Below are 20,328 nucleotides of genomic sequence, written 5' to 3'. Positions count from 1 at the left end.
CAAGAGACATATAGCCAACTTGATACAACTGTGGGATGCATTGGAGTCAACACGGGGCAGCATCCATGTGGAACGCTTTCAACACCGTGTAGAGTCCTGACGAATTGAGGCTGTTCTGAGGGCAAAAGGGGGGGGGGGGGTGCAACTCAGTATTTGGAAGGTGTTCCTAATGTTTTGTACACTCGGTGTATATCATATCAGTATTACAACCAGGCATCAGCTAATTACAGCTTTTCAAATAAAATCTCACTAGTTAGGTTTCTATCCAATTGGCGACAGATTTAGGTGAATATTTTAGAATGCGGTTAAAAATCAGTGATCGATGGCGTAGTGCACACAAAATGTACCGAATAAAATAAAAAAAACACAAACTCTTGTGTTAAATAGGAAATGTGCCTACTCTGATCTTGGCACCTGTGACCTAGCCCACATCTCCTATATACGATGTGGGTAGGCTGTGTAGGTTGGCTATCTACATGAGATTGATGGATAAGAGCCAGAGTATTTGTATTTGTCAAACGGCAGTCACGCATCAATTACCATGTCACTAGATTAAGACCCTCGATATTTATTGGAAAGCAGCATCAAGTTCATCAGTTCCACCACCCTTCATAACTTATTTCATCTGTAGCCTAATAAACTGTGTGGTTTCCCGAGTCGTAGTGGGAGGACCATACACCATATCATCGCGTGACTCCAAATTTACTTTGATATGGTTATTTCAATATTTGCGCATAGACGTTTCCACCACTATTTACCACATAATACATTTTACTGACACAAAAAGATCCCACCAAGTAGAACCAACAAATTATCTGTCAGCATTTACAAAATTACACCGAAACCTGTTTCCATCACAGCTGTCGTGATAATTGTATTTAATTTTATGCGATATAACTTCACTCAAATAAAACTGGATGGAAATGTGGTTACTATGGTAATATTGCTACGTTTCACTTTAACCATGCTAACAAATAAAATGTCAGCTTAAAATGGTGACAAATGTTTCCCTACAATCAGTGTCATCAGTCATAGGCATAAAATCAGTATTTTTTTAAATGTATTAATTGCATGGTGATTCACATTTTCGATCATTTAAAAACTACTACATGATAAAGTACAGTCAGCAACAGGCACTTGGCCCTACAAACATTGATTAATTCAAGACCACTTCACATAATGGCACTTTACCCTCAAGTCCTGTCTTGTCCACCCACCCACACCCACACACACAGACCAAGGACACAAAACCACATCACCTAGCAACAAGTTACATATGGAGTATCCTGTTCCCAGATCTGTTTATGCTGTCTTGTCAACTCCTACGATCGATGTTTAGCTTGACAGTGACAATAGGAGTTGGCAAGACAGCATAAACAGATCTGGGATCAGGCTCCATATGGAATGAACAGAGATAGAATGTGACATTGGTTGAACAAGTTGTCCTCATCCAACTACAATATGTTGTACTAAGTGGCATGGTCTTATATAGGCACAGAGATACTGCTATGGTTTGGACCAAAGAGTTGAGTTCCATTTAAGTTGTGGTAAACTAATCCATCCGTTCCCAGAGTGGATTCTAGGCTTTCCCAACAACCTTATCATTTTGGGGGAAGAGTTTTTTGGACAGAAATGCCTGAATGTGAGGCCAGATCTTGTTGGTTTCCGTTCCTGAGAATGTCTCCAACATCCCTTTGCTCCTGTTGGTAGAAACAGACATTAGTACCTCCTGACAGTCATCATAATAAACATAAGCACTAGTTTTGAAACAGGTAGGTACTCCCTGATTGTCTCCAATAAGAACACATATTTCCGCATTCCATTGCAAAATGTTTTGCTACAGTCTAGTCTACTGAATACAACCTAGTACTCAACTACATAATGCTTTCAAGGTTACCAACATAGATTCACTGTTTAACAAAGGGAAAGAAATCACTGGAATGATTTCACTGTCTGATCTCCTGTCTGAGCCTGAATCCTTTGTTACAGTCCCAAGCTATTTCAGTTCTCAGACCGGCCCCTGTAGTAGGGTTAATTCAGATTTCTCTTCCCGTTGTCCAGTTACCAGTGACAAAGAGCCCCAGAAGCCATCTTATATATAACTTGGATGCTTTTAACATCCTATGTACACAGGAGCTCTTGACTAATGTTTTCCTTCCTTAAATTGGCCACAGAAATGGATGTGATATGAATCAAAACTGACATTCAGTCATGCACAATGATGTCTAATTGAGATTAATGTCCATTTGTTATGTCCCAACTTTGAAAGGGCAGATATAAGCCTTAAAGCCTATGATGTAAGAAGATAAACTGCAACGTTATTACAGTTACAGCTTATATAATGTAATAATGAATATAAAAGCAAAAAATATATATATAGCTCAGGTTTGGGACATTACCTGTAGTACTCCAACACGGGTTGTGTCTGATTTTCGTAGGACTTCAGCCTCCTGGTGATGGTCTCTGGTGTGTCATCGTCTCTCTGAATCAGAGGCTCTCCAGTGACATCATCAAGGCCCTGTAGCCAGGAGGGCCAACCAAAACAGACCAAACAGTGAGCGTGTTAAGATATGCCATTTAACAGATACTTTTATCCAAAGCAATTTACAATGGTGCGTGCATACATTTTCGTATAGGTGGCCCAAGCAGGAATCAAACCCACGGTCCTGGCGTTGCTAGCATCTTACACAAATGAGCTACACTAAGGTATATAGCCTAGTGGTTAGAGCGTTGGGCCAGTAACCAAAAGGTTGCTAGATCAAATCCCAGAGCTGACAAAGTAAAAATATGTCATTCTGCCCCTGAACAATGCAGTTAACCACTGTTCCTAGGCCGTCATTGTAAATAAGAATTTGTTCTTAAAACTGACTTGCCTAGTTAAACAAAGGTTAAATAAAAAAAATATAAATATTGGACGATTTAGTAGTCCAACATACACTTTACATACCACTATGTCAGTAAACACCACAGCCTAAGCCAGTACTGCCTGTTCTAAGAAATGCATGGAGGGGGAACTGAACATTCATGCAGAAACCTGTATGGTTAGTAGAAAGAAAAACAACATATGATGACCTTGCCTTAGGTGACGTAGAAAGCAAACGTGAACAGACCCTTGAGAGAGTAAACCATATACACCTCCCTCCCAGATCAAGCAGCCTCTGAAGTGCAGAGATTAGTAAGAGGCTGTCATCTACTGAAGTGTCATCCTGTTTGTACAATTCACATGAAACGCTGCTTTTTGACTACATTTGCACCTCTATTGTATGAAGCATTAGACTCAACACGTTGGAATACAAACACTACTGTAGGTAAGTGTTTAACCTGAAAGTCTTACTATTCAAATTGCATTCAACCTCCTACCAGCATGTTTGTAATTGCAAAAAAACAACACTAGCACAGGTACAATGTACAGGCTCTAAAGAGCAGAACACAGAAAGCTGCTGGGAGAGGTGAAGGAGATTTCATTCCCTGTTCTTTTCATGGTTAAGAACAGTTGCTCTTGTCATTAGCTAGCTTTAGCTAAATATCAAGCTGCTCTTTTAAAAGCTCCTAATTCACCATGCAACCACCTATTTGAAATCGTAATGCTTTGAGCATATGCTTTAGCCTCTTTGGAGTGCCAGATGGGCAGGGTTTGCAGTTGTAGGACTTTTCTATTGGTTTCATTGCGCCAGGCAAGTTCAATCAAAACACAGCTAAAGTATTTAAAATGACTCCAAATAGTATTTGAACCCAGGTGTGCTAACAACGTCTTGTTTGCTCCAGTTTAATTGTACGGACGAGAGCAAAGGTCCCCACTTGGATTGCCACAGCAAACAAATGCCACCCTGGATGCGTTCGGAAATGACACCCTATTCCCTGTATAGGCCATAGGGCTCTGGTCAAAAGTAGCGCACTATATAGGGAATAGGGTCCCATAGGGCTCTGGTCAAAAGTAGTGCACTATATAGGGAATAGGGTCCCATAGGGCTCTGGTCAAAAGTAGTGCACTATATAGGGAATAGGGTGTCATTTGGGATGCACAGTTTTATCTGTCTAATCCCTTCTTCCGCCATCTGTCTCTCTTTCTCCTCTAAATCTCTCCAGGCCGCAGGTACACGCAGTCTGTGCCCTACTTTAACGTTCCAGGATTGTTTTTTATTTTAATACCCATATTTTGATAGCATGACTTGTAAGGGAGTCAGGCGCTGTCAGGTGGTTGCATGATGAAAGAGCAGCTTGATATTCAGCTAAAGCTAGCTAGCGACAAGAGCAACTGTGTGGTGGGAGAGATGGAACAAAGCAGTCTTATCAAATTGTTTTTATTAAAAATACACAGTGTATAAGTGTGTTTTTACTCTCCTGTTATATGGTTATTACATGTGTAATCATTTAATTATGTTGTAATAAGGCCTGTGTGTTAAAACTTGGCCACATACATTTGGAGCAGAAGCTTCAATATAGCTCAGTAGTATCTAGCTGTCAAATACATCTGTGACTCAGACTATACTTACAGAGATCTTGGGCGGGTTGAAGTCGATGTTGTAGACGCGTCCGCTGGGCAGGTGGAGCCAGCGAGAGGTCAATCTTTGTTTGATGGTCTGGAAAGGAACGTCCATGTTGATGACTGTGTCCACACTGCACACGCCGTCTAGAGTCTCCGCCTGAGTCACGGTGCGGGGGAACCCTTCCAGACAGGAGAGACCAGTGTAAGCATAGAGATATATAATACACTAGTGGTTGATGTTATAAACCTTCATAGCTTGTCAATGTCCATTCTAGAGTTTTATGTTCACAATCTTCCCAAGTGGGAACCCTGACAGGAAAGTAGAGGCCCAGAGACATGGCTCTTTTCCAATTCATCTTTCTGCGATTCCTCTCATCTCTCCTCCTTGACCGTATAGGTGGAGAAGGTCCAAGGTCCCTTCCCTCGTACCTTCTTCTCCAATATGTTTCAAGTTCTTTGGTGTCCACATCACCAACAAACTGTCACAAAACACACCAAGCCAGTCGTGAAAAGGGCACGACAACGCCTTTTCCCCCTCAGGAGACTGAAAAGATTTGTCATGGGTCCCCAGAACCTCAAAAAGTTCTACAGCTGCACCCTCTAGAGCATCCTGACCAGTTGCATCACCGCCTGGTATGGCAACTGCTCGGCATCCGACCGTAAGGCGCTACAGAGGGTAGTGCGTACAGCCCAGTACGTGACTGGGGCCAAGCTTCCTGCCATCCAGGACCTATATACTAGGCGGTGTCAGAGGAAGGCCCGAAAATGGTCAAAGACTCCAGTCAACTTAGACTGTTCTCTCTGCTACCGCAAGTCCAAAAGGCTCCTAAACAGCTTCTACCCCCAAGCTATGCGACTGCTGAACAATTATTAAAATGTTATTCGCTGTTAATTATCTATGCATAGTCACTTTACCCCTACTTGCAGTGCCTTCAGAAAGTATTCAGACCCCTTGACTTTTTCCACATTTTGTTACGTTACAGCCTTATTCTGAAATAGATTAGTTTTTTTTTTTATCCTCAGCAATATACAGAGGGTACTGTCACATGTGCTCCTTCTTTGGCCTCTAGGTCACCAAGCTGCTCGTTATGGCACACACCTGTCACCAGCGTTACACGCATAATGACACTCACCTGGACTCCATCATCTCCTTGATTACCTGTCCTATATATGTCACTCCCTTTGGTTTCTTCCCCAGTCGTCATTGTTGCTGTTTCATGTCGGTGCGCTGTTCGTGTTTCTTGTTTTGTTCATATATTTATTAAATGTAGTCACTCTCTGAACTTGCTTCCCGACTCTCAGAGTACATTGATACATTGCGTCTCTCTTCAACAGCACACTGGAGAGGCGCGCTGGGAATGAACAATAGCAATATTTTGCGGCCTTGCCTTTGTGGGCACTGCTTATCATAGGGCGGCATCAGCACTCACCTGAAAAGCCCATATGCCACTGGTTAAGAGAAAGGTGTGTCTTGGTCGGTTTAGCGACCACCTAATCCTGCTTAATGAGCAGGCCGTCCCTGGACACAGAGACATAAAAATGGTATCCAATAGTTCATCTGACTCTGGGGTACTAGATGAAGGGCCTCATTACCAAAATCCCAAAGTATCCATTTAACATGACGCATGCATGACTGTACTATTTGCCATTATCTCCCACTTTGACAGCTATTTTGAAATGGAAAAACACAAATTGATCTGATAGTGCATCCGCCTAGCATCACATATCAGTTGTGATATTAGTGGCCGAAGGTTATTTAAACCTTTAAAAGCAATTTTGATAAATAGTAGTTGTGAATAGTCTGGGTGGCTATTTGATTAATTGTTCAGCATTCTTATAGCTTGGGGGTAGAAGCTGTTCGGGAGCCTTTTGGACATAGACTTGGCGCTCCGGTACCTCTTGTCGTGCGTTAGCAGAGAGAACAGTCTATGACTTGAGTGACTAGAGTCTGACAATTTTTTCAGCCTTCCTCCTACCCCGGTCAACAGCCCTGCACCCCCCACAGCAACTTGCCCAAGTCTCCCTCATTTCTCCTTCACCCAAATCCAGATAGCCGATGTTCTGAAAGAGCTGCAAAATCTGGATCCCTACAAATCAGCCGGGCTAGACAATCTGGACCCTCTCTTTCTAAAAATTATCCGCTGCAATTGTTGCAACCCCTATTACTAGCCTGTTCAACCTCTCTTTCGTATCGTCTGAGATCCCCAAAGATTGCAAAGCTGCTGCGGTCATCCCCCTCTTCAAAGTGGGTGACACTCTAGACCCAAACTGTTACAGACCTATATCTATCTTAGCCTGCCTTTCTAAGGTCTTCGAAAGCCAAGTTAACAAACTGAACACAGACGATTTCGAATCCCACCGTACCTTCTCCGCTATGCAATCTGGTTTCCGAGCTGGTCATGGGTGCACCTCAGCCACGCTCAAGGTCCAAGACGATATCATAACCGCCATCGATAAGAGACAATACTGTGCAGCTGTATTCATCAACCTGGCCAAGGCTTTCGACTCTGTCAATCACCAAATTCTTATTGGCAGACTCAACAGCCTTGGTTTCTCAAATGACTGCCTCGCCTGGTTCACCAACTACTTCTCAGACAGAGTTCAGTGTGTCAAATCAGAGGGCCTGTTGTCCGGACCTCTGGCAGTCTCTATGGGGGTGCCACAGTGTTCAATTATTTTCTCTGTATACATCAATGATGTCGCTCTTGCTGCTTTCCCTTTGTAGTCTATAATAGTTTGCAAGCCATGCCACATCTGACAAGTGACAGAACCAGTGTAGTAGGATTCAATTTTAGTCCTGTATTGACGCTTTGCCTGTTTGATGGTTCGTCGGAGGGCATAGCGAGATTTCTTATATAGGTCCGGATTAGTGTCCCGCTCCTTGAAAGCGGCAGCTCTAGCCTTTAGCTCGGTGCAGATGTCGGCTGTAATCCATGACTTCTGGTTGGGATTTGTACATACAGTCACTGTGGGGATGCCGTCGTCAATACACTTAATGATGAAGCTGGTGACTGAGGTGGTCTTATAGCCAGCATCAGTTTGTGGTGGTAAATAGACGGCTATGAATGATATAGATGAGATCTCTCTTGGTAGAACTTATCATGAGGTAATCTACCTCAGACGAGCAATACCTAGAAACTTCTTTAACATTAGACATCGCGCACCAGCAGTTATTGACAAATAGACACACACCCCCGCTCCTCTTCTTACCAGACGTAGCTGCTTTGTCCAACCGATGCACGGAAAACCCAGCCAGCTCTATATTATCCATGTCGTTGTGCAGCCACAACTCAGTAAAACATAAGATATTACAGTTGTTTATGTCCCGTAGATAAGATAAGCTCGACCGTAGATCATCAAGTTTGTTTTCCAGTGATTTCACTTTGGCCAATAGAATCGTAATGGCAATTTACTCACTCGCCTACAAATCCTAACCACGCACCCCGAAAGAAGTATATCCTTTGTGTCGGACTCATTAAAGAAAAAATCTTTGTCCAGTTCGTGGTGAGTAATCGCTGTTCTGATGTCCAGAAGCTCTTTTCGGTCATAAGAGACGGTAGCAGCAAATTTATGTACAAAATAAGTTGCAAACAATGCAAAGAACATTTTTAAAAAATAGCACAGTTGGTTAGGAGCCCGTAAAACGACAGCCATCCCCTCCGGCACCATTATCAAGAATAGCTTAATGAGTGCAGGTGCTGTTTACTGTTCAAATAATGTAAATGTTTCTTAGAAACAAATCCAAAGCATATTCCTACTCACTTGAAGGTGTCTGGAGTGTACTGAATGCCTTTTTAAAACATATGCCTATTGCCTTGTCTATGTTGATGTGTCTAAATCTGAGTAATGGGTGGCCTGGCTGGTCTAGCGGTAATGCTGCAGCCTCCGACACACTTCATTGTTTAAGTCCGACCTATATTGCCCTTTGATACAACCTTTCTCTATCTTTCCCCATTGTCATCCTCCCTCTCGCTCTCTGTTGGCGTAATGCGTATGGTGCAGGTGCTTACTGCTTACCATCCAGCAGCCAGCTGCTCTGCTCTATGCTCCTCATCTCTGTCAGGATGAGACGGGAGATGACGTCATCAGGTACCAGCTGACCCTGATCGATGCATGACTTCATCAGAAGACCCAGCTCTGCAAGAATTCACGGTGGAACATAAAGATCAGAGCGGTCATCTTTAGTATTTAAACATGTACACATTATGCACTTCATCAGAAGACCCAGCTCTGCCGGGAGAGGAGATACACAGAGCAACATAAAGCTAAGACCCAGCTCTGCCAGGAGAGGAGATACACAGAGCAACATAAAGCTAAGACCCAGCTCTGCCAGGAGAGGAGATACACAGAGCAACATAAAGCTAAGACCCAGCTCTGCCAGGAGAGGAGATACACAGAGCAACATAAAGCTAAGACCCAGCTCTGCCAGGAGAGGAGATACACAGAGCAACATAAAGCTAAGACCCAGCTCTGCCAGGAGAGGAGATACACAGAGCAACATAAAGCTAAGACCCAGCTCTGCCAGGAGGGGAGATACACAGAGCAACATAAAGCGAAGACCCAGCTCTGCCAGGAGTGGATGCAGAATAACACAAGGATCAGAGCTGTGATCTTAGCTTTTTATTATCTCAGAAGACCCAGTTCTGAAAGGATAAGACACAAAGCTGTTATATTTTCCTGCTCTGCCAGAAGAAGAGATACAGGAACACAAAGAGCTCAGCTCTGTCATCTTTATTATGCATTCTCTAGTGAGAACATATTCTACCAGATCTTATCCTGTCCAGAATATAGTTTATATCTTATATAACATGTATATTAAAGACAAAAATATCCTGTATCTTTACCAAGTCAAGAAAAGACTGACAAAATCACCCCAATGGATTGCGATATGTACTCAAATAAACTATATTTCTGATAGGTTTATAAAAACTTTAGTAGATTATTTCCAGGACAGAATTATTTTTCTCCTTTCCCCTTAATTCAGGGGTTCTCAAAGTGGGGCCTGACGTATTTATTGTTTTCCTCTTTAGTTAACTAGGCAAGTCAGTTAAGAACAAAGTAGGTTAACTGCCTTGTTCAGGGGCAGAGCGACCATTTTTTTCCTTGGCAGTTTGGGGAATCGATCTAGCAACCTTCGGTTATTGGCCCAACGCTCTAACCACTGGGCTACCTGCCTCCCAAATTGCAGGAGGTCCCCGGCCAGGTCTCAAAATATATATATATTTTTTTATAATACTTTTCCATTTACATAATTATTTTAAATGAATATGACTAACAACAACTTAAAATGTTTTGGCCAAGCGATCTGTGGAATAAGTTTAAAGTGTAATAGAATACAATGTAATATTATGAATCCACAATTTATGGTCTAGGAGGCTCACATGAATATTGGTATCCACAGTACTCCACCAATTGTATCTTTTTAAACTGAATACTTCATGTATTCTCCCAAAATTATTATTATTATTATTTTTTTTTTACATAAATGCACTGTAATTTAAGCTTTAAATTAGCTTTGGGGGCTCCCGAGTGACGCAGCGGTCTAAGGCACAGCATCTCAGTGCTAGAGGCGTCACTACAGACACCCTGGTTCGATTCCGGGTTAGGCCGTCATTGTAAATAAGAATTTATTCTTTACTGACTTGCCTAGTTAAATAAAGGTTAAATAAAAAATAAAATAAATGATTAAAACTGCAAAGTTCTCTGCCTCATGTAAAAATGTGTAGAACTGCAGGAAATGAGCTTGGAAAGTACAAAATGTTCTCTCCAATGCAAAGAGGCGGGCCTTTAAAATGTTAATTCCCAGGGCCCGAGGGCAATGCACTGCCGAAGTCATAACTCCTTGTATGCTATTTTTTAAATCTCACTCGAGTTGTGTTCTGATTATGAGGGAGTCCTTGACCAGTTTGCTATCATAAAAGCGGTCACCGGCCCCAAAAAGGTTTGAGTCTGTCTGACTCCAACAGCAGAAAATAATTTCTGTAACAGTCGAGGGAGGAGGTTTTGCAGGCCTGGGCCATATAAGGAGCAGCATAGAATGCTAGCCTACTGTGCACAGTGGAGCTCATCTCAGGCTACAACAAAGAAGCTACACACCACACTGAAAAAAATACAGGCTTGCATTCTTTTAACTATTACATTCTTTGAGGACTTGGCACACAGCAAGCCATGTGCCTAGTGTGCACGTACTTTTAAAAAAAAGGTACTATTAAACTGATAACTAGATCACAGATTGTATGGGCAATAAAACTAAGTCTTTCGTCATGTTTTAAATGTGGGTGTTCTGAAAGAACTCTGTAGTCCTTTATGTGTTTCATATCATTCCAGTGTGGGGGGAAAATGAGCAAGGGGATGTGGGAACAAAGTCCTTGAAAGTCAGTGGTCTGCTATAGGCTACTCCTCCGTTTATGATGGTCCTCACATCTGATGGGACTTCAGTCAAGATAAGAGCTAGAGCAGTGTGATAACAAATTGCAGTTACATACCAGACCACATGACCTTCACTGTAAAAAGCTCAGGTGGCAGGTAGTTCAGATATCAGGTTACCTGTGCACAGGTCTACTATAGCTGTAGATCTGCTGTATAAATTGTTTCAAAATAAACTTTTTTTTTGTTGGAACAACTCTTCTTTCCACTCAATAATATGAGATCGGGGTCTTGTCAGCTCTCCAGTCAGGCTCGACCTTTTTGCAGCAAGATAAGAATATGATTGTGGAACTGGACTGAACTGTTTCTCTTATCATAGCCAGACCAGAAAAACACTTTTTTTGTTACTGCTGGGGAGAATTTTGTTTGCAAGGTATCGGTATATTACCATCTCTGTAATCTTTGAAGAAGAAAAAAATGATAATAATCTTGATCTTTCTCCCAAGTGGAGTCGGGTAATGGCCAACCACCATCGTCGTTTTCAAGACATCGCATGCTTCATTGCATCATCTTGTGGATAACAATTTGTTTATTCTGTTACATTTTGTGCATAACATCCAAAAGAATCTGAATGCATCCGATATTTTCATATTCATTTTAATTTGTGAATGATTATTTTTACAAGTATTAATATCACACATCTACAATTTATCCACTGGTTGAATCAACGTTGTTTTCCACGTAATTTCATTAAAATGACGTTGAACCAACGTGGAATAGACGTTGAATTGACGTCCGTGTCCAGTGGGTCTGAACATGGTAGCAACGTCTACGCTATCTAATGTGTCAACTGCTGCTGTTCATGCATGATAAAAAACCTAACACAAGCAAGTGGGAACAATCTGACTACTTCGAGAAAACTGACAAGGCTATGCATTACTTCAAATTCTGCTTATTTTCATCATCAGCCATATCAGCCATTTCCATTATCTGCTTTGTGTGGAGAGGTTAAGAACTGCACCATGGTCTAATCTTACCTGTTTGGGCTTTAATGTTGGCTCTCAAAAGGTCTCCACTTGAAAGATGCGTTAATCCGAAACGTTTTACTACGCGCCCCGACACTGTGCCCTTCCCTGAACCTGGAGGTCCCATGATAACCACCCGGAATATCCTTTGTAGAACCATTTTCCAATGTTATTGTTGTAATCAGCACGTCCTTCCCATGAAGCTGTAATTTGTGCGTTTAAACAAGAGAACTTCTGTTCGAGCGGAATTCTCCATGCACCCTTGATGGCCAAGTCTATCCACTGTGTGCAAAAGTGCAATCGCCTACTGTGGACGACTCCTGTAGCAGTTCTAGTTTGGCTCTTGAAATCAGCTCTTTTTCGAAGACCTTGAGGAGGAAGAAGTTCATAACGAGAAAACCGCTTCGTCTTGCTACTCCGTGAGGACGCTCGCATCCACACAGCCCCAATCTTAACGACGTCAGGAATAATAGCGCACTCTGGCGGATTTTGGGTCCGACATCCACCAAGACGTGCACTGTTTCGCCGGCTGCTTACCATCTCGCACGGTTTTATATCAGAATTAGACGTTAACCCATGTTTCTCAAAGGTCAAATTTCGAAGTTGTTCCATTGACTTGTATAACGGGTGACCTGGCTTGAATAGCCAGCCCACTATAGCCTATTTCCTGCCTTGTCCTTATTCCTTAATCAGTTCCAGTGATAATAAAGCACATTACATGAAGAAGAAGAAAAATATCATAGTAGGAAATGTGTCCTTTGCATCGTATAACACTCTTATGTAATTCGTATGGTGCTTGGGTTAAATAGAAAAGCGTGTTGGCAAGTGTTAATACTGCCTGGCTGGCTGCAATTGAATCGCTCATCAGATTTAAACTTCAAATACTGTACATTGGACCTGCTGAAACCAGGAAGGTGCGCAGTAGACGGACTATTGTCCGTTACAGAGCTGGCTGTAGTAGCCTAATCCCCATCACAATTTCCCAGATATCTGTGCATTTGGTGAAATACGAGTTTTTATTGCCTACTTTGTAGGAATTAAATTAATATTACCCTTTGCCCTAGAAATGCACCACGTTGTTTTCTGTTGTTTGGTGCTTTCTAAATAAGGATATGCTATGTTTTTTTTGTGTGGATTTATAGCCTTTTATTTAGACCAAAATAGTCGTAGGCCTATTGTTCTTTAGTCATAGTGTTCCTAGTTTAAATTTGTGTTGCTGTTCTGGTCCATTAGTGTTCTTTATTTTGTCATGTTTTGTGTGGACCCCAGGATGAATAGCTGCTGCTTCAGCTACTGAGGATCCGAATAAAAATCACAATAACATAAAATACCATTTGGAGAGATAATGGGTAGGTTCAAGCGATGACCATATGCTTCCCAGTAGAAACACTTCAGAAGAGTTCGTGCATAAATTTTGACGACCTTTTTTGACGTTTTTGTTCGTTTTGGACTTCGGTAAGGGTTTTTTCGGCTGTTCTGTCACACAACATTTTTTCTCATGGCAAACAGAAGTTCCGGAGCCGAAGTGTACGCCCCTTCGTCAATGATTGGTCAACTGTAGGTATTCTTCAATAAAGTCTTTGTTGTCATTCAACAATAGACAACTTGTTTTCATGTATGTGGGTATGTTTAAATCAGCGAATGAAGTCGGGGGAGATGCATCTATGACAGCCGGAAGTCAGGCACTGTAGCTGTTCTCCAACAGCAAAGATCAGATCAACATGGCAGTGTCAACATAGATCAAATCAAATAACATTTTATTGGTCACATACACATGGTTAGCAGATGTTATTGCGAGTGTAGCGAAATGCTTGTGCTTCTAGTTCTGACCGTGCAGTAATATCTAACAAGTAATCTAACAATTTCGCAACAACTACCTTATACACACAAGTGTAAAGGAATGAATAAGAATATGTACATATAAATATATGGATGAACGATGGCCGAACGGCATAGGCAAGATGCAGTAGATGGTATAGAGTACAGTATATATATATGAGATGAGTAATGTAGGGTATGTAAACATTATATAAAGTGGCATTGTTTAAAGTGGCTAGTGATACATTTATTACATCCAACGTTTAATTGTTGAAGTGGCTAGAGATTTGAGTCAGTATATTATATATACATTTAAATATTATTTTAAACAATTTAAATATAATACATAGAAATGTTGTGGGACTATAGTAGATGAGTAATCAATATTTTTTAGATTGAGTATTTATTGGGTGATTATGTTAGTATATTATGTATGTTTGTAATAGTGTGTTATATGTGAAAATGTGTTTGTATTATAAATTGTATTTTAATTTTTAAGGACTCTTGGAAGATTAGTCCAAATGGGAACTAAAAGAGATCCAAATCAAATCAAATCCCTACTACTGTCCCGTCGATGTGGATAGGGGGGTGGTTCCCTCTGCTGTTTCCTGAAGTGCACGATCATCTCCTTTGTTTTGTTGACGTTGAGTGTAAGGTTATTTTCCTGACACCACACTCCGAGGGCCCTCACCTCCTCCCTGTAGGCCGTCTCGTCGTTGTTGGTAATCAAGCCTACCACTGTAGTGTCGTCTGCAAACTTGATGATTGAGTTGGAGGCGTGCATGGCCACGCAGTTGTGGGTGAACAGGGAGTACAGGAGAGAGCTGAGAATGCACCCTTGTGGGACCCCAGTGTTGAGGATCAGCAGGCTGGAGATGTTGTTTCCTACCCTTACCACCTGGGGGGCGGCACGTCAGAAAGTCCAGGACCCAGTTGCACAGGGCGTGGTCGAGACCCAGGGTCTCGAGCTTAATGAGGAGTTTGCAGGGTACTATGGTGTTAAATGCTGAGCTGTAATCGATGAACAGCATTCTCACATAGGTATTCCTCTTGTCCAGATGGGTTAGGGCAGTGTGCAGTGTGATTGCGATTTCGTCTGTGGACCTATTGGGGCGGTAAGCAAATTGGAGTGGGTCTAGGGTGTCAGGTAGGGTGGAGGTGATATGGTCCTTGACTAGTCTCTGAAAGCACTTCATGATGACGGAAGTGAGTGCTACGGGGCGATAGTTGTTTAGCTCAGTTACCTTAGCTTTCTTGGGAACAGGAACAATGGTGGCCCTTTTGAAGCATGTGGGAACAGCAGACTGGGATAGGGATTGATTGAATATGTCCGTAAACATACCAGCCAGCTGGTCTGCGCATGCTCTGAGGACGCGGCTAGGGATGCCGTTTGGGCCGGCAGCCTTGCGAGGGTTAACACGTTTAAATATATGTTCCGCACTGCGTCCAGCAACAACATTGAAGAATATGCTGATTCGGTGAGCGAGTTCATTAGGAAGTGCATTGACGATGTCGTACCCACAGCAACGATTAAAACATTCCCAAACCAGAAACCGTGGATTGACGGCAGCATTCGCGTGAAACTGAAAGCGCGAACCACTGCTTTTAACCAGGGCAAGGTGACCGGAAACATGACCGAATACACACAGTGTAGCTATTCTCTCCGCAAAGCTATCAAACAGGCTAAGTCCCAGTACAGAGACAAAATTGAATCGCAATTCAACAGCTCAGACACAAGAGGTATGTGGCAGGGTCTACAGTCTATCACGGATTACAAAAAGAAAACCAGCCCCGTCGCGGACCAGGATGTCTTGCTCCCAGACAGGCTAAATACCTTTTTTGCCCGCTTTGAGGACAATACAGTGCCACTGACACGGCCCGCTACCAAAACCTGCGGGCTCTCCTTCACTGCAGCTGAGGTGAGTAAAACATTTAAACGTGTTAACCCTCGCAAGGCTGCAGGCCCAGACGGCATTCCCAGCCGCGTCCTCAGAGCATGCGCAGACCAGCTGGCTGGTGTGTTTACGGACATATTCAATCAATCCTTATCCCAGTCTGCTGTTCCCACATGCTTCAAGAGGGCCACCATTGTTCCTGTTCCCAAGAAAGCTAAGGTAACTGAGCTAAACGACTACCGCCCCGTAGCACTCACTTCCGTCATCATGAAGTGCTTTGAGAGACTAGTCAAGGACCATATCACCTCCACCCTACCGGACACCCTAGACCCACTCCAATTTGCTTACCGACCCAATAGGTCCACAGACGACGCAATCGCAACCACACTGCACACTGCCCTAACCCATCTGGACAAGAGGAATACCTATGTGAGAATGCTGTTCATCGACTACAGCTCAGCATTTAACACCATAGTACCCTCCAAACTCGTCATCAAGCTCGAGACCCTGGGTCTCGACCCCGCCCTGTGCAACTGGGTCCTGGACTTCCTGACGGGCCGCCCCCAGGTGGTGAGGGTAGGTAACAACATCTCCACCCCGCTGATCCTCAACACTGGGGCCCCACAAGGGTGCGTTCTGAGCCCTCTCCTGTACTCCCTGTTCACCCACGACTGCGTGGCCATGCACGCCTCCAACTCAATCATCAAGTTTGCGGACGACACTACAGTGGTAGGCTTGATTACCAACAACGACGAGACGGCCTACAGGGAGGAGGTGAGGGCCCTCGGAGTGTGGTGTCAGGAAAATAACCTCACACTCAACGTCAACAAAACAAAGGAGATGATTGTGGACTTCAGGAAACAGCAGAGGGAGCACCCCCCTATCCACATCGACGGGTCAGTAGTGGAGAAGGTGGAAAGTTTTAAGTTCCTCGGTGTACACATCACGGACAAACTGAATTGGTCCACCCACACAGACAGCGTGGTGAAGATGGCGCAGCAGCGCCTCTTCAACCTCAGGAGGCTGAAGAAATTCGGCTTGTCACCAAAAGCACTCACAAACTTCTACAGATGCACAATCGAGAGCATCCTGTCGGGCTGTATCACCGCCTGGTACGGCAACTGCTCCGCACACAACCGTAAGGCTCTCCAGAGGGTAGTGAGGTCGGCAGAACGCATCACCCGGGGCAAACTACCTGCCCTCCAGGACACCTACACCACCCGATGTCACAGGAAGGCCATAAAGATCATCAAGGACAACAACCACCCAAGCCACTGCCTGTTCACCCCGCTATCATCCAGAAGGCGAGGTCAGTACAGGTGCATCCAAGCAGGGACCGAGAGACTGAAAAACAGCTTCTATCTCAAGGCCATCAGACTGTTAAACAGCCACCACTAACATTTAGCGGCCGCTGCCAACATACTGACTCAACTCCAGCCACTTTAAAAATGGGAATTGATGGAAATTATGTAAAAATGTACCACCAGCCACTTTAAACAATGCCACCTAATATAATGTTTACATACCCTACATTACACATCTCTTATGTATATGTATATACTGTACTCTATATCATCTACTGCATCTTGCCATCTTATGTAATACATGGACCACTAGCCACTTTAAACTATGCCACTTTATGTTTACATACCCTACAGTACTCATCTCATAGGTATTTACCGTACTCTATACCATGTACTGCACCTTGCCTATGCCGTTCTGTACCATCACTCATTCATATATCTTTATGTACATATTCTTTATCCCTTTACACTTGCGTGTATAAGGTAGTAGTTGCGGAATTGTTAGGTTAGATTACTTGTTGTTATTACTGCATTGTCGGAACTAGAAGCACAAGCATTTCGCTACACTCGCATTAACATCTGCTAACCATGTGTATGTGACTAATAAAATTTGATTTGATTTGATTTGAAATGTTTTACTCACGTTGGCTGCGGTGAAGGAGAGCCCGCAGGTTTTGTTAGCGGGCCGTGTCGGTGGCAATGTATTGTCCTCAAAGCGAGCAAAGAAGTTGTTTAGTTTGTCTGGGAGCAAGACATCGGGGTCCGCGCCGGGGCTGGTTTTCTTTTGTAGTCCGTGATTGACTGTAGACTCTGCCACATACCTCTCGTGTCTGAGCCGTTGAATTGCGACTCTACTTTGTCTCTATACTGATACTTAGCTTGTTTGATTGCCTTGCGGAGGGAATAGCTACACTGTTTGTATTCGGTCATGTTTCAGGTCGCCTTGACTTGATTAAAAGCAGTGGTTAGCGCTTTCAGTTTTGCGCGAATGCTGCCATCAATCCACGGTTTCTGGTTGGGGAAGGTTTTAATAGTCGCCGTGGGTACAACATCACCGATGCACTTGCTAATAAACTCGCTCACCGAATCAGCGTATACATCAATGTTGTTGTCCGACTCTATCCGTGACATATCCCAGTCCACGTGATCGAGGCAATCTTGAAGCGTGAAATCAGATTGGTCGGACCAGCGTTGAACAGACCTGAGCACGGGCGTTTCCTGTTTTAGTTTCTGTCTATAGGCTGGGAGCAGCAAAATGGAGTCGTGGTCAGATTTGCCGAAAGGAGGGCGAGGGAGGGCTTTGTATGCGTCGCGGAAGTTAGAGTAACAATGATCCAGAATTTTGCCAGCCAGGGTCGCGCATTCGATATGCTGATAAAATTTAGGGAGCCTCGTTTTCAGATTAGCCTTGTTAAAATCCCCAGCCACAATAAATGCAGCCTCAGGATATGTGGTTTCCAGTTTACATAGAGTCCAATGAAGTTCTTTCAGGGCCGTCGAGGTGTCTGCTTGGGGGGGATATACACGACTGTGATTATAATCGAAGAGAATTCTCTTGGTAGATAATGCGGTCGGCATTTGATTGTAAGTAATTCTAGGTCAGGTGAACAACAGGACTTGTTCCGGTATGTTGTTATGATCACACCACGACTCGTTAAACATAAGCCATACACCCCCGCCCTTCTTTTTACCAGAGAGATGTTTGTTTCTGTTGGCGCGATGCGGGAAGAAACCAGATGCTATTGTTTATAAAACGTTTCTATAGGCTATCCCCATATCCCATACACACAAACTGAAAACATAACATGTGTTGGCTACAATTCATTGAGGTCTCAAATATCACTTTGATTTGTGTCCCCTGTAGCTAAAATGCAGCAAAGTTGGTTCCTGTTTCAGTCAAGTCTTTGGCCAGGTTCATGTGATTGGTAGACAAAAAAGTGCCTCATACAATAGTTCGCACAGTGGATGTGTCATAATAGCGGTAAAACCAGGTAATGGTTTCAATAGTTTTTTCACCATATATTTATATTTTAGAACTACTTCATATATGGTCTGTGATTCGTGTAGGCTTACCCTGGCGTGAGATTTTGATAACCGTGTAATTCTCTTTCAGACAAGGTGTCACGATCGTCATGGGAAGAAGTGGACCAAAGCACAGTGTGGTACGGATTCATTCTATTTATTTCTTTAATGAACACCAACAACAACAACAACAAAACAAATACGAATGTGACGTTCTGCAGGGCAAAATAACAACCAATGCAAAAATAAGAACCCACAAATGAAAGAGGGAAAAAGGACTGCCTAAGTATGATTCCCAATCAGAGACAACGATAGACAGCTGCCTCTGATTGGGAACCACACTCGGCCAAAAACAAAGAAATAGAAAACATACAAATGAAGAAACTAGAATGCCCACCCTAGTCACACCCTGGCCTAACTAAACCTATCGATGTTACATTGAACTGGGTGAATGGAATATGAATGACAGTCATCCAATATGCTGTAATAGAAATAAGGACATGCTCATGAAACATTTTCGCGTCCTCCCTGATCTTTTATCGGCACCGACCGCCACTGGTGTAGCTATTAAGTTAAGTTTGAGCGTCTTAGCAGTACAATGTGTTCTATGCAGCTGTCAACATTCTACAAGGATAAAGCCACTTAATCCATTATATAATCATTAACCAGTTTATCCCAGATACCAGACTTCGATGAGTGATAACTCAGTTCTAGAATGTTGCCATTGATGAGAATGAATCTAAAATATTCTATTGACATTCAGAATTGCCTTTGTTTAGACATCCAGCCTGTTTTGTAGTTTCATGACCAGAGACAAATCTTCAGAGGCACAGTATTTATTTATCCAGAGTGGTACATGAATTCACACTGTCTTGATTTATTGGATCCTTCCCACTATATGATTGATATGTCAAGTGATAAAATCCCAAATTATCAATTAAAAGTTTATGAAAACACTGCACTTGTCCTCATGTGAAAATGACAGTTTATTCAATATTCTATAGCTCTAATGTCACCAATCAAATCAAACTTTATTTATATAGCTCATTTCTTACAACGCACGCATTTCAAGGTGTTCAAAGTCATGCATTGAAAGGCATGAGGCACTTAATATCCTTCCTCTTGGCAGGTCTTTATAGGTGACCAGGGGATTCTCTCTACCACATGAAAATGCCTCCTTGGAGCTCATAAGTGTAGCCATGCAGCCTATTTTGGCAGTTCACAATATCGGCCGTACGTATGTGGAATGCTAGTGGAGGAAGCCAGCCGTGCACAACCAGTTGCAGTGAGTGGAGGACCTGTACCCGGCCGAAGACTACAACCCTCTGACCCGAGAGTCCACAGAGGAGGATCTTCAGTGTCTAAGGAACAGTCTCTGAGGCAGGTTTAGTGGAATGGCATGTCTCCTTAAC

General features: G+C 43.0%; 1 protein-coding gene across 1 annotated transcript; it reads right to left on the bottom strand.

The window, feature by feature from the left end:
* Positions 1 to 848: 848 nt before the first annotated feature.
* LOC129810887 (GTP:AMP phosphotransferase AK3, mitochondrial-like) lies at positions 849 to 12,370 on the bottom strand. The gene is made up of 5 exons (XM_055861860.1): positions 11,890 to 12,370; positions 8,504 to 8,623; positions 4,494 to 4,666; positions 2,400 to 2,518; positions 849 to 1,700 (listed from the first exon to the last, which is right to left on the bottom strand). Exons 1-5 carry the CDS (start codon positions 12,035 to 12,037, stop codon positions 1,580 to 1,582), a joined length of 681 nt encoding a protein of 226 aa, XP_055717835.1. The 5' UTR covers positions 12,038 to 12,370; the 3' UTR covers positions 849 to 1,579.
* Between the last annotated feature and the right edge of the window lie 7,958 nt (positions 12,371 to 20,328).

This window comes from Salvelinus fontinalis, chromosome 2, assembly GCF_029448725.1.
Source record: "Salvelinus fontinalis isolate EN_2023a chromosome 2, ASM2944872v1, whole genome shotgun sequence".
Taxonomy (NCBI): domain Eukaryota; kingdom Metazoa; phylum Chordata; class Actinopteri; order Salmoniformes; family Salmonidae; genus Salvelinus; species Salvelinus fontinalis.
Note: the sequence above shows the minus strand (reverse complement) of the source record. Positions and strands in the feature narration are given on the sequence as shown.

Bases quoted from the DNA above. Each gene is read 5' to 3' on its own strand.
- LOC129810887 (XM_055861860.1), bottom strand. From the start codon at position 12,037: ATGGTTCTACAAAGGATATTCCGGGTGGTTATCATGGGACCTCCAGGT. The intron at 4,667-8,503 runs GTAAGCAGTAAG...CCTGTCTGGAAG, and splicing joins GAGCAGCTGGCTGCTGGATG to GGTTCCCCCGCACCGTGACT. The intron at 1,701-2,399 runs GTAATGTCCCAA...TTCTACCAACAG, and splicing joins CCCGTGTTGGAGTACTACAG to GAGCAAAGGGATGTTGGAGA.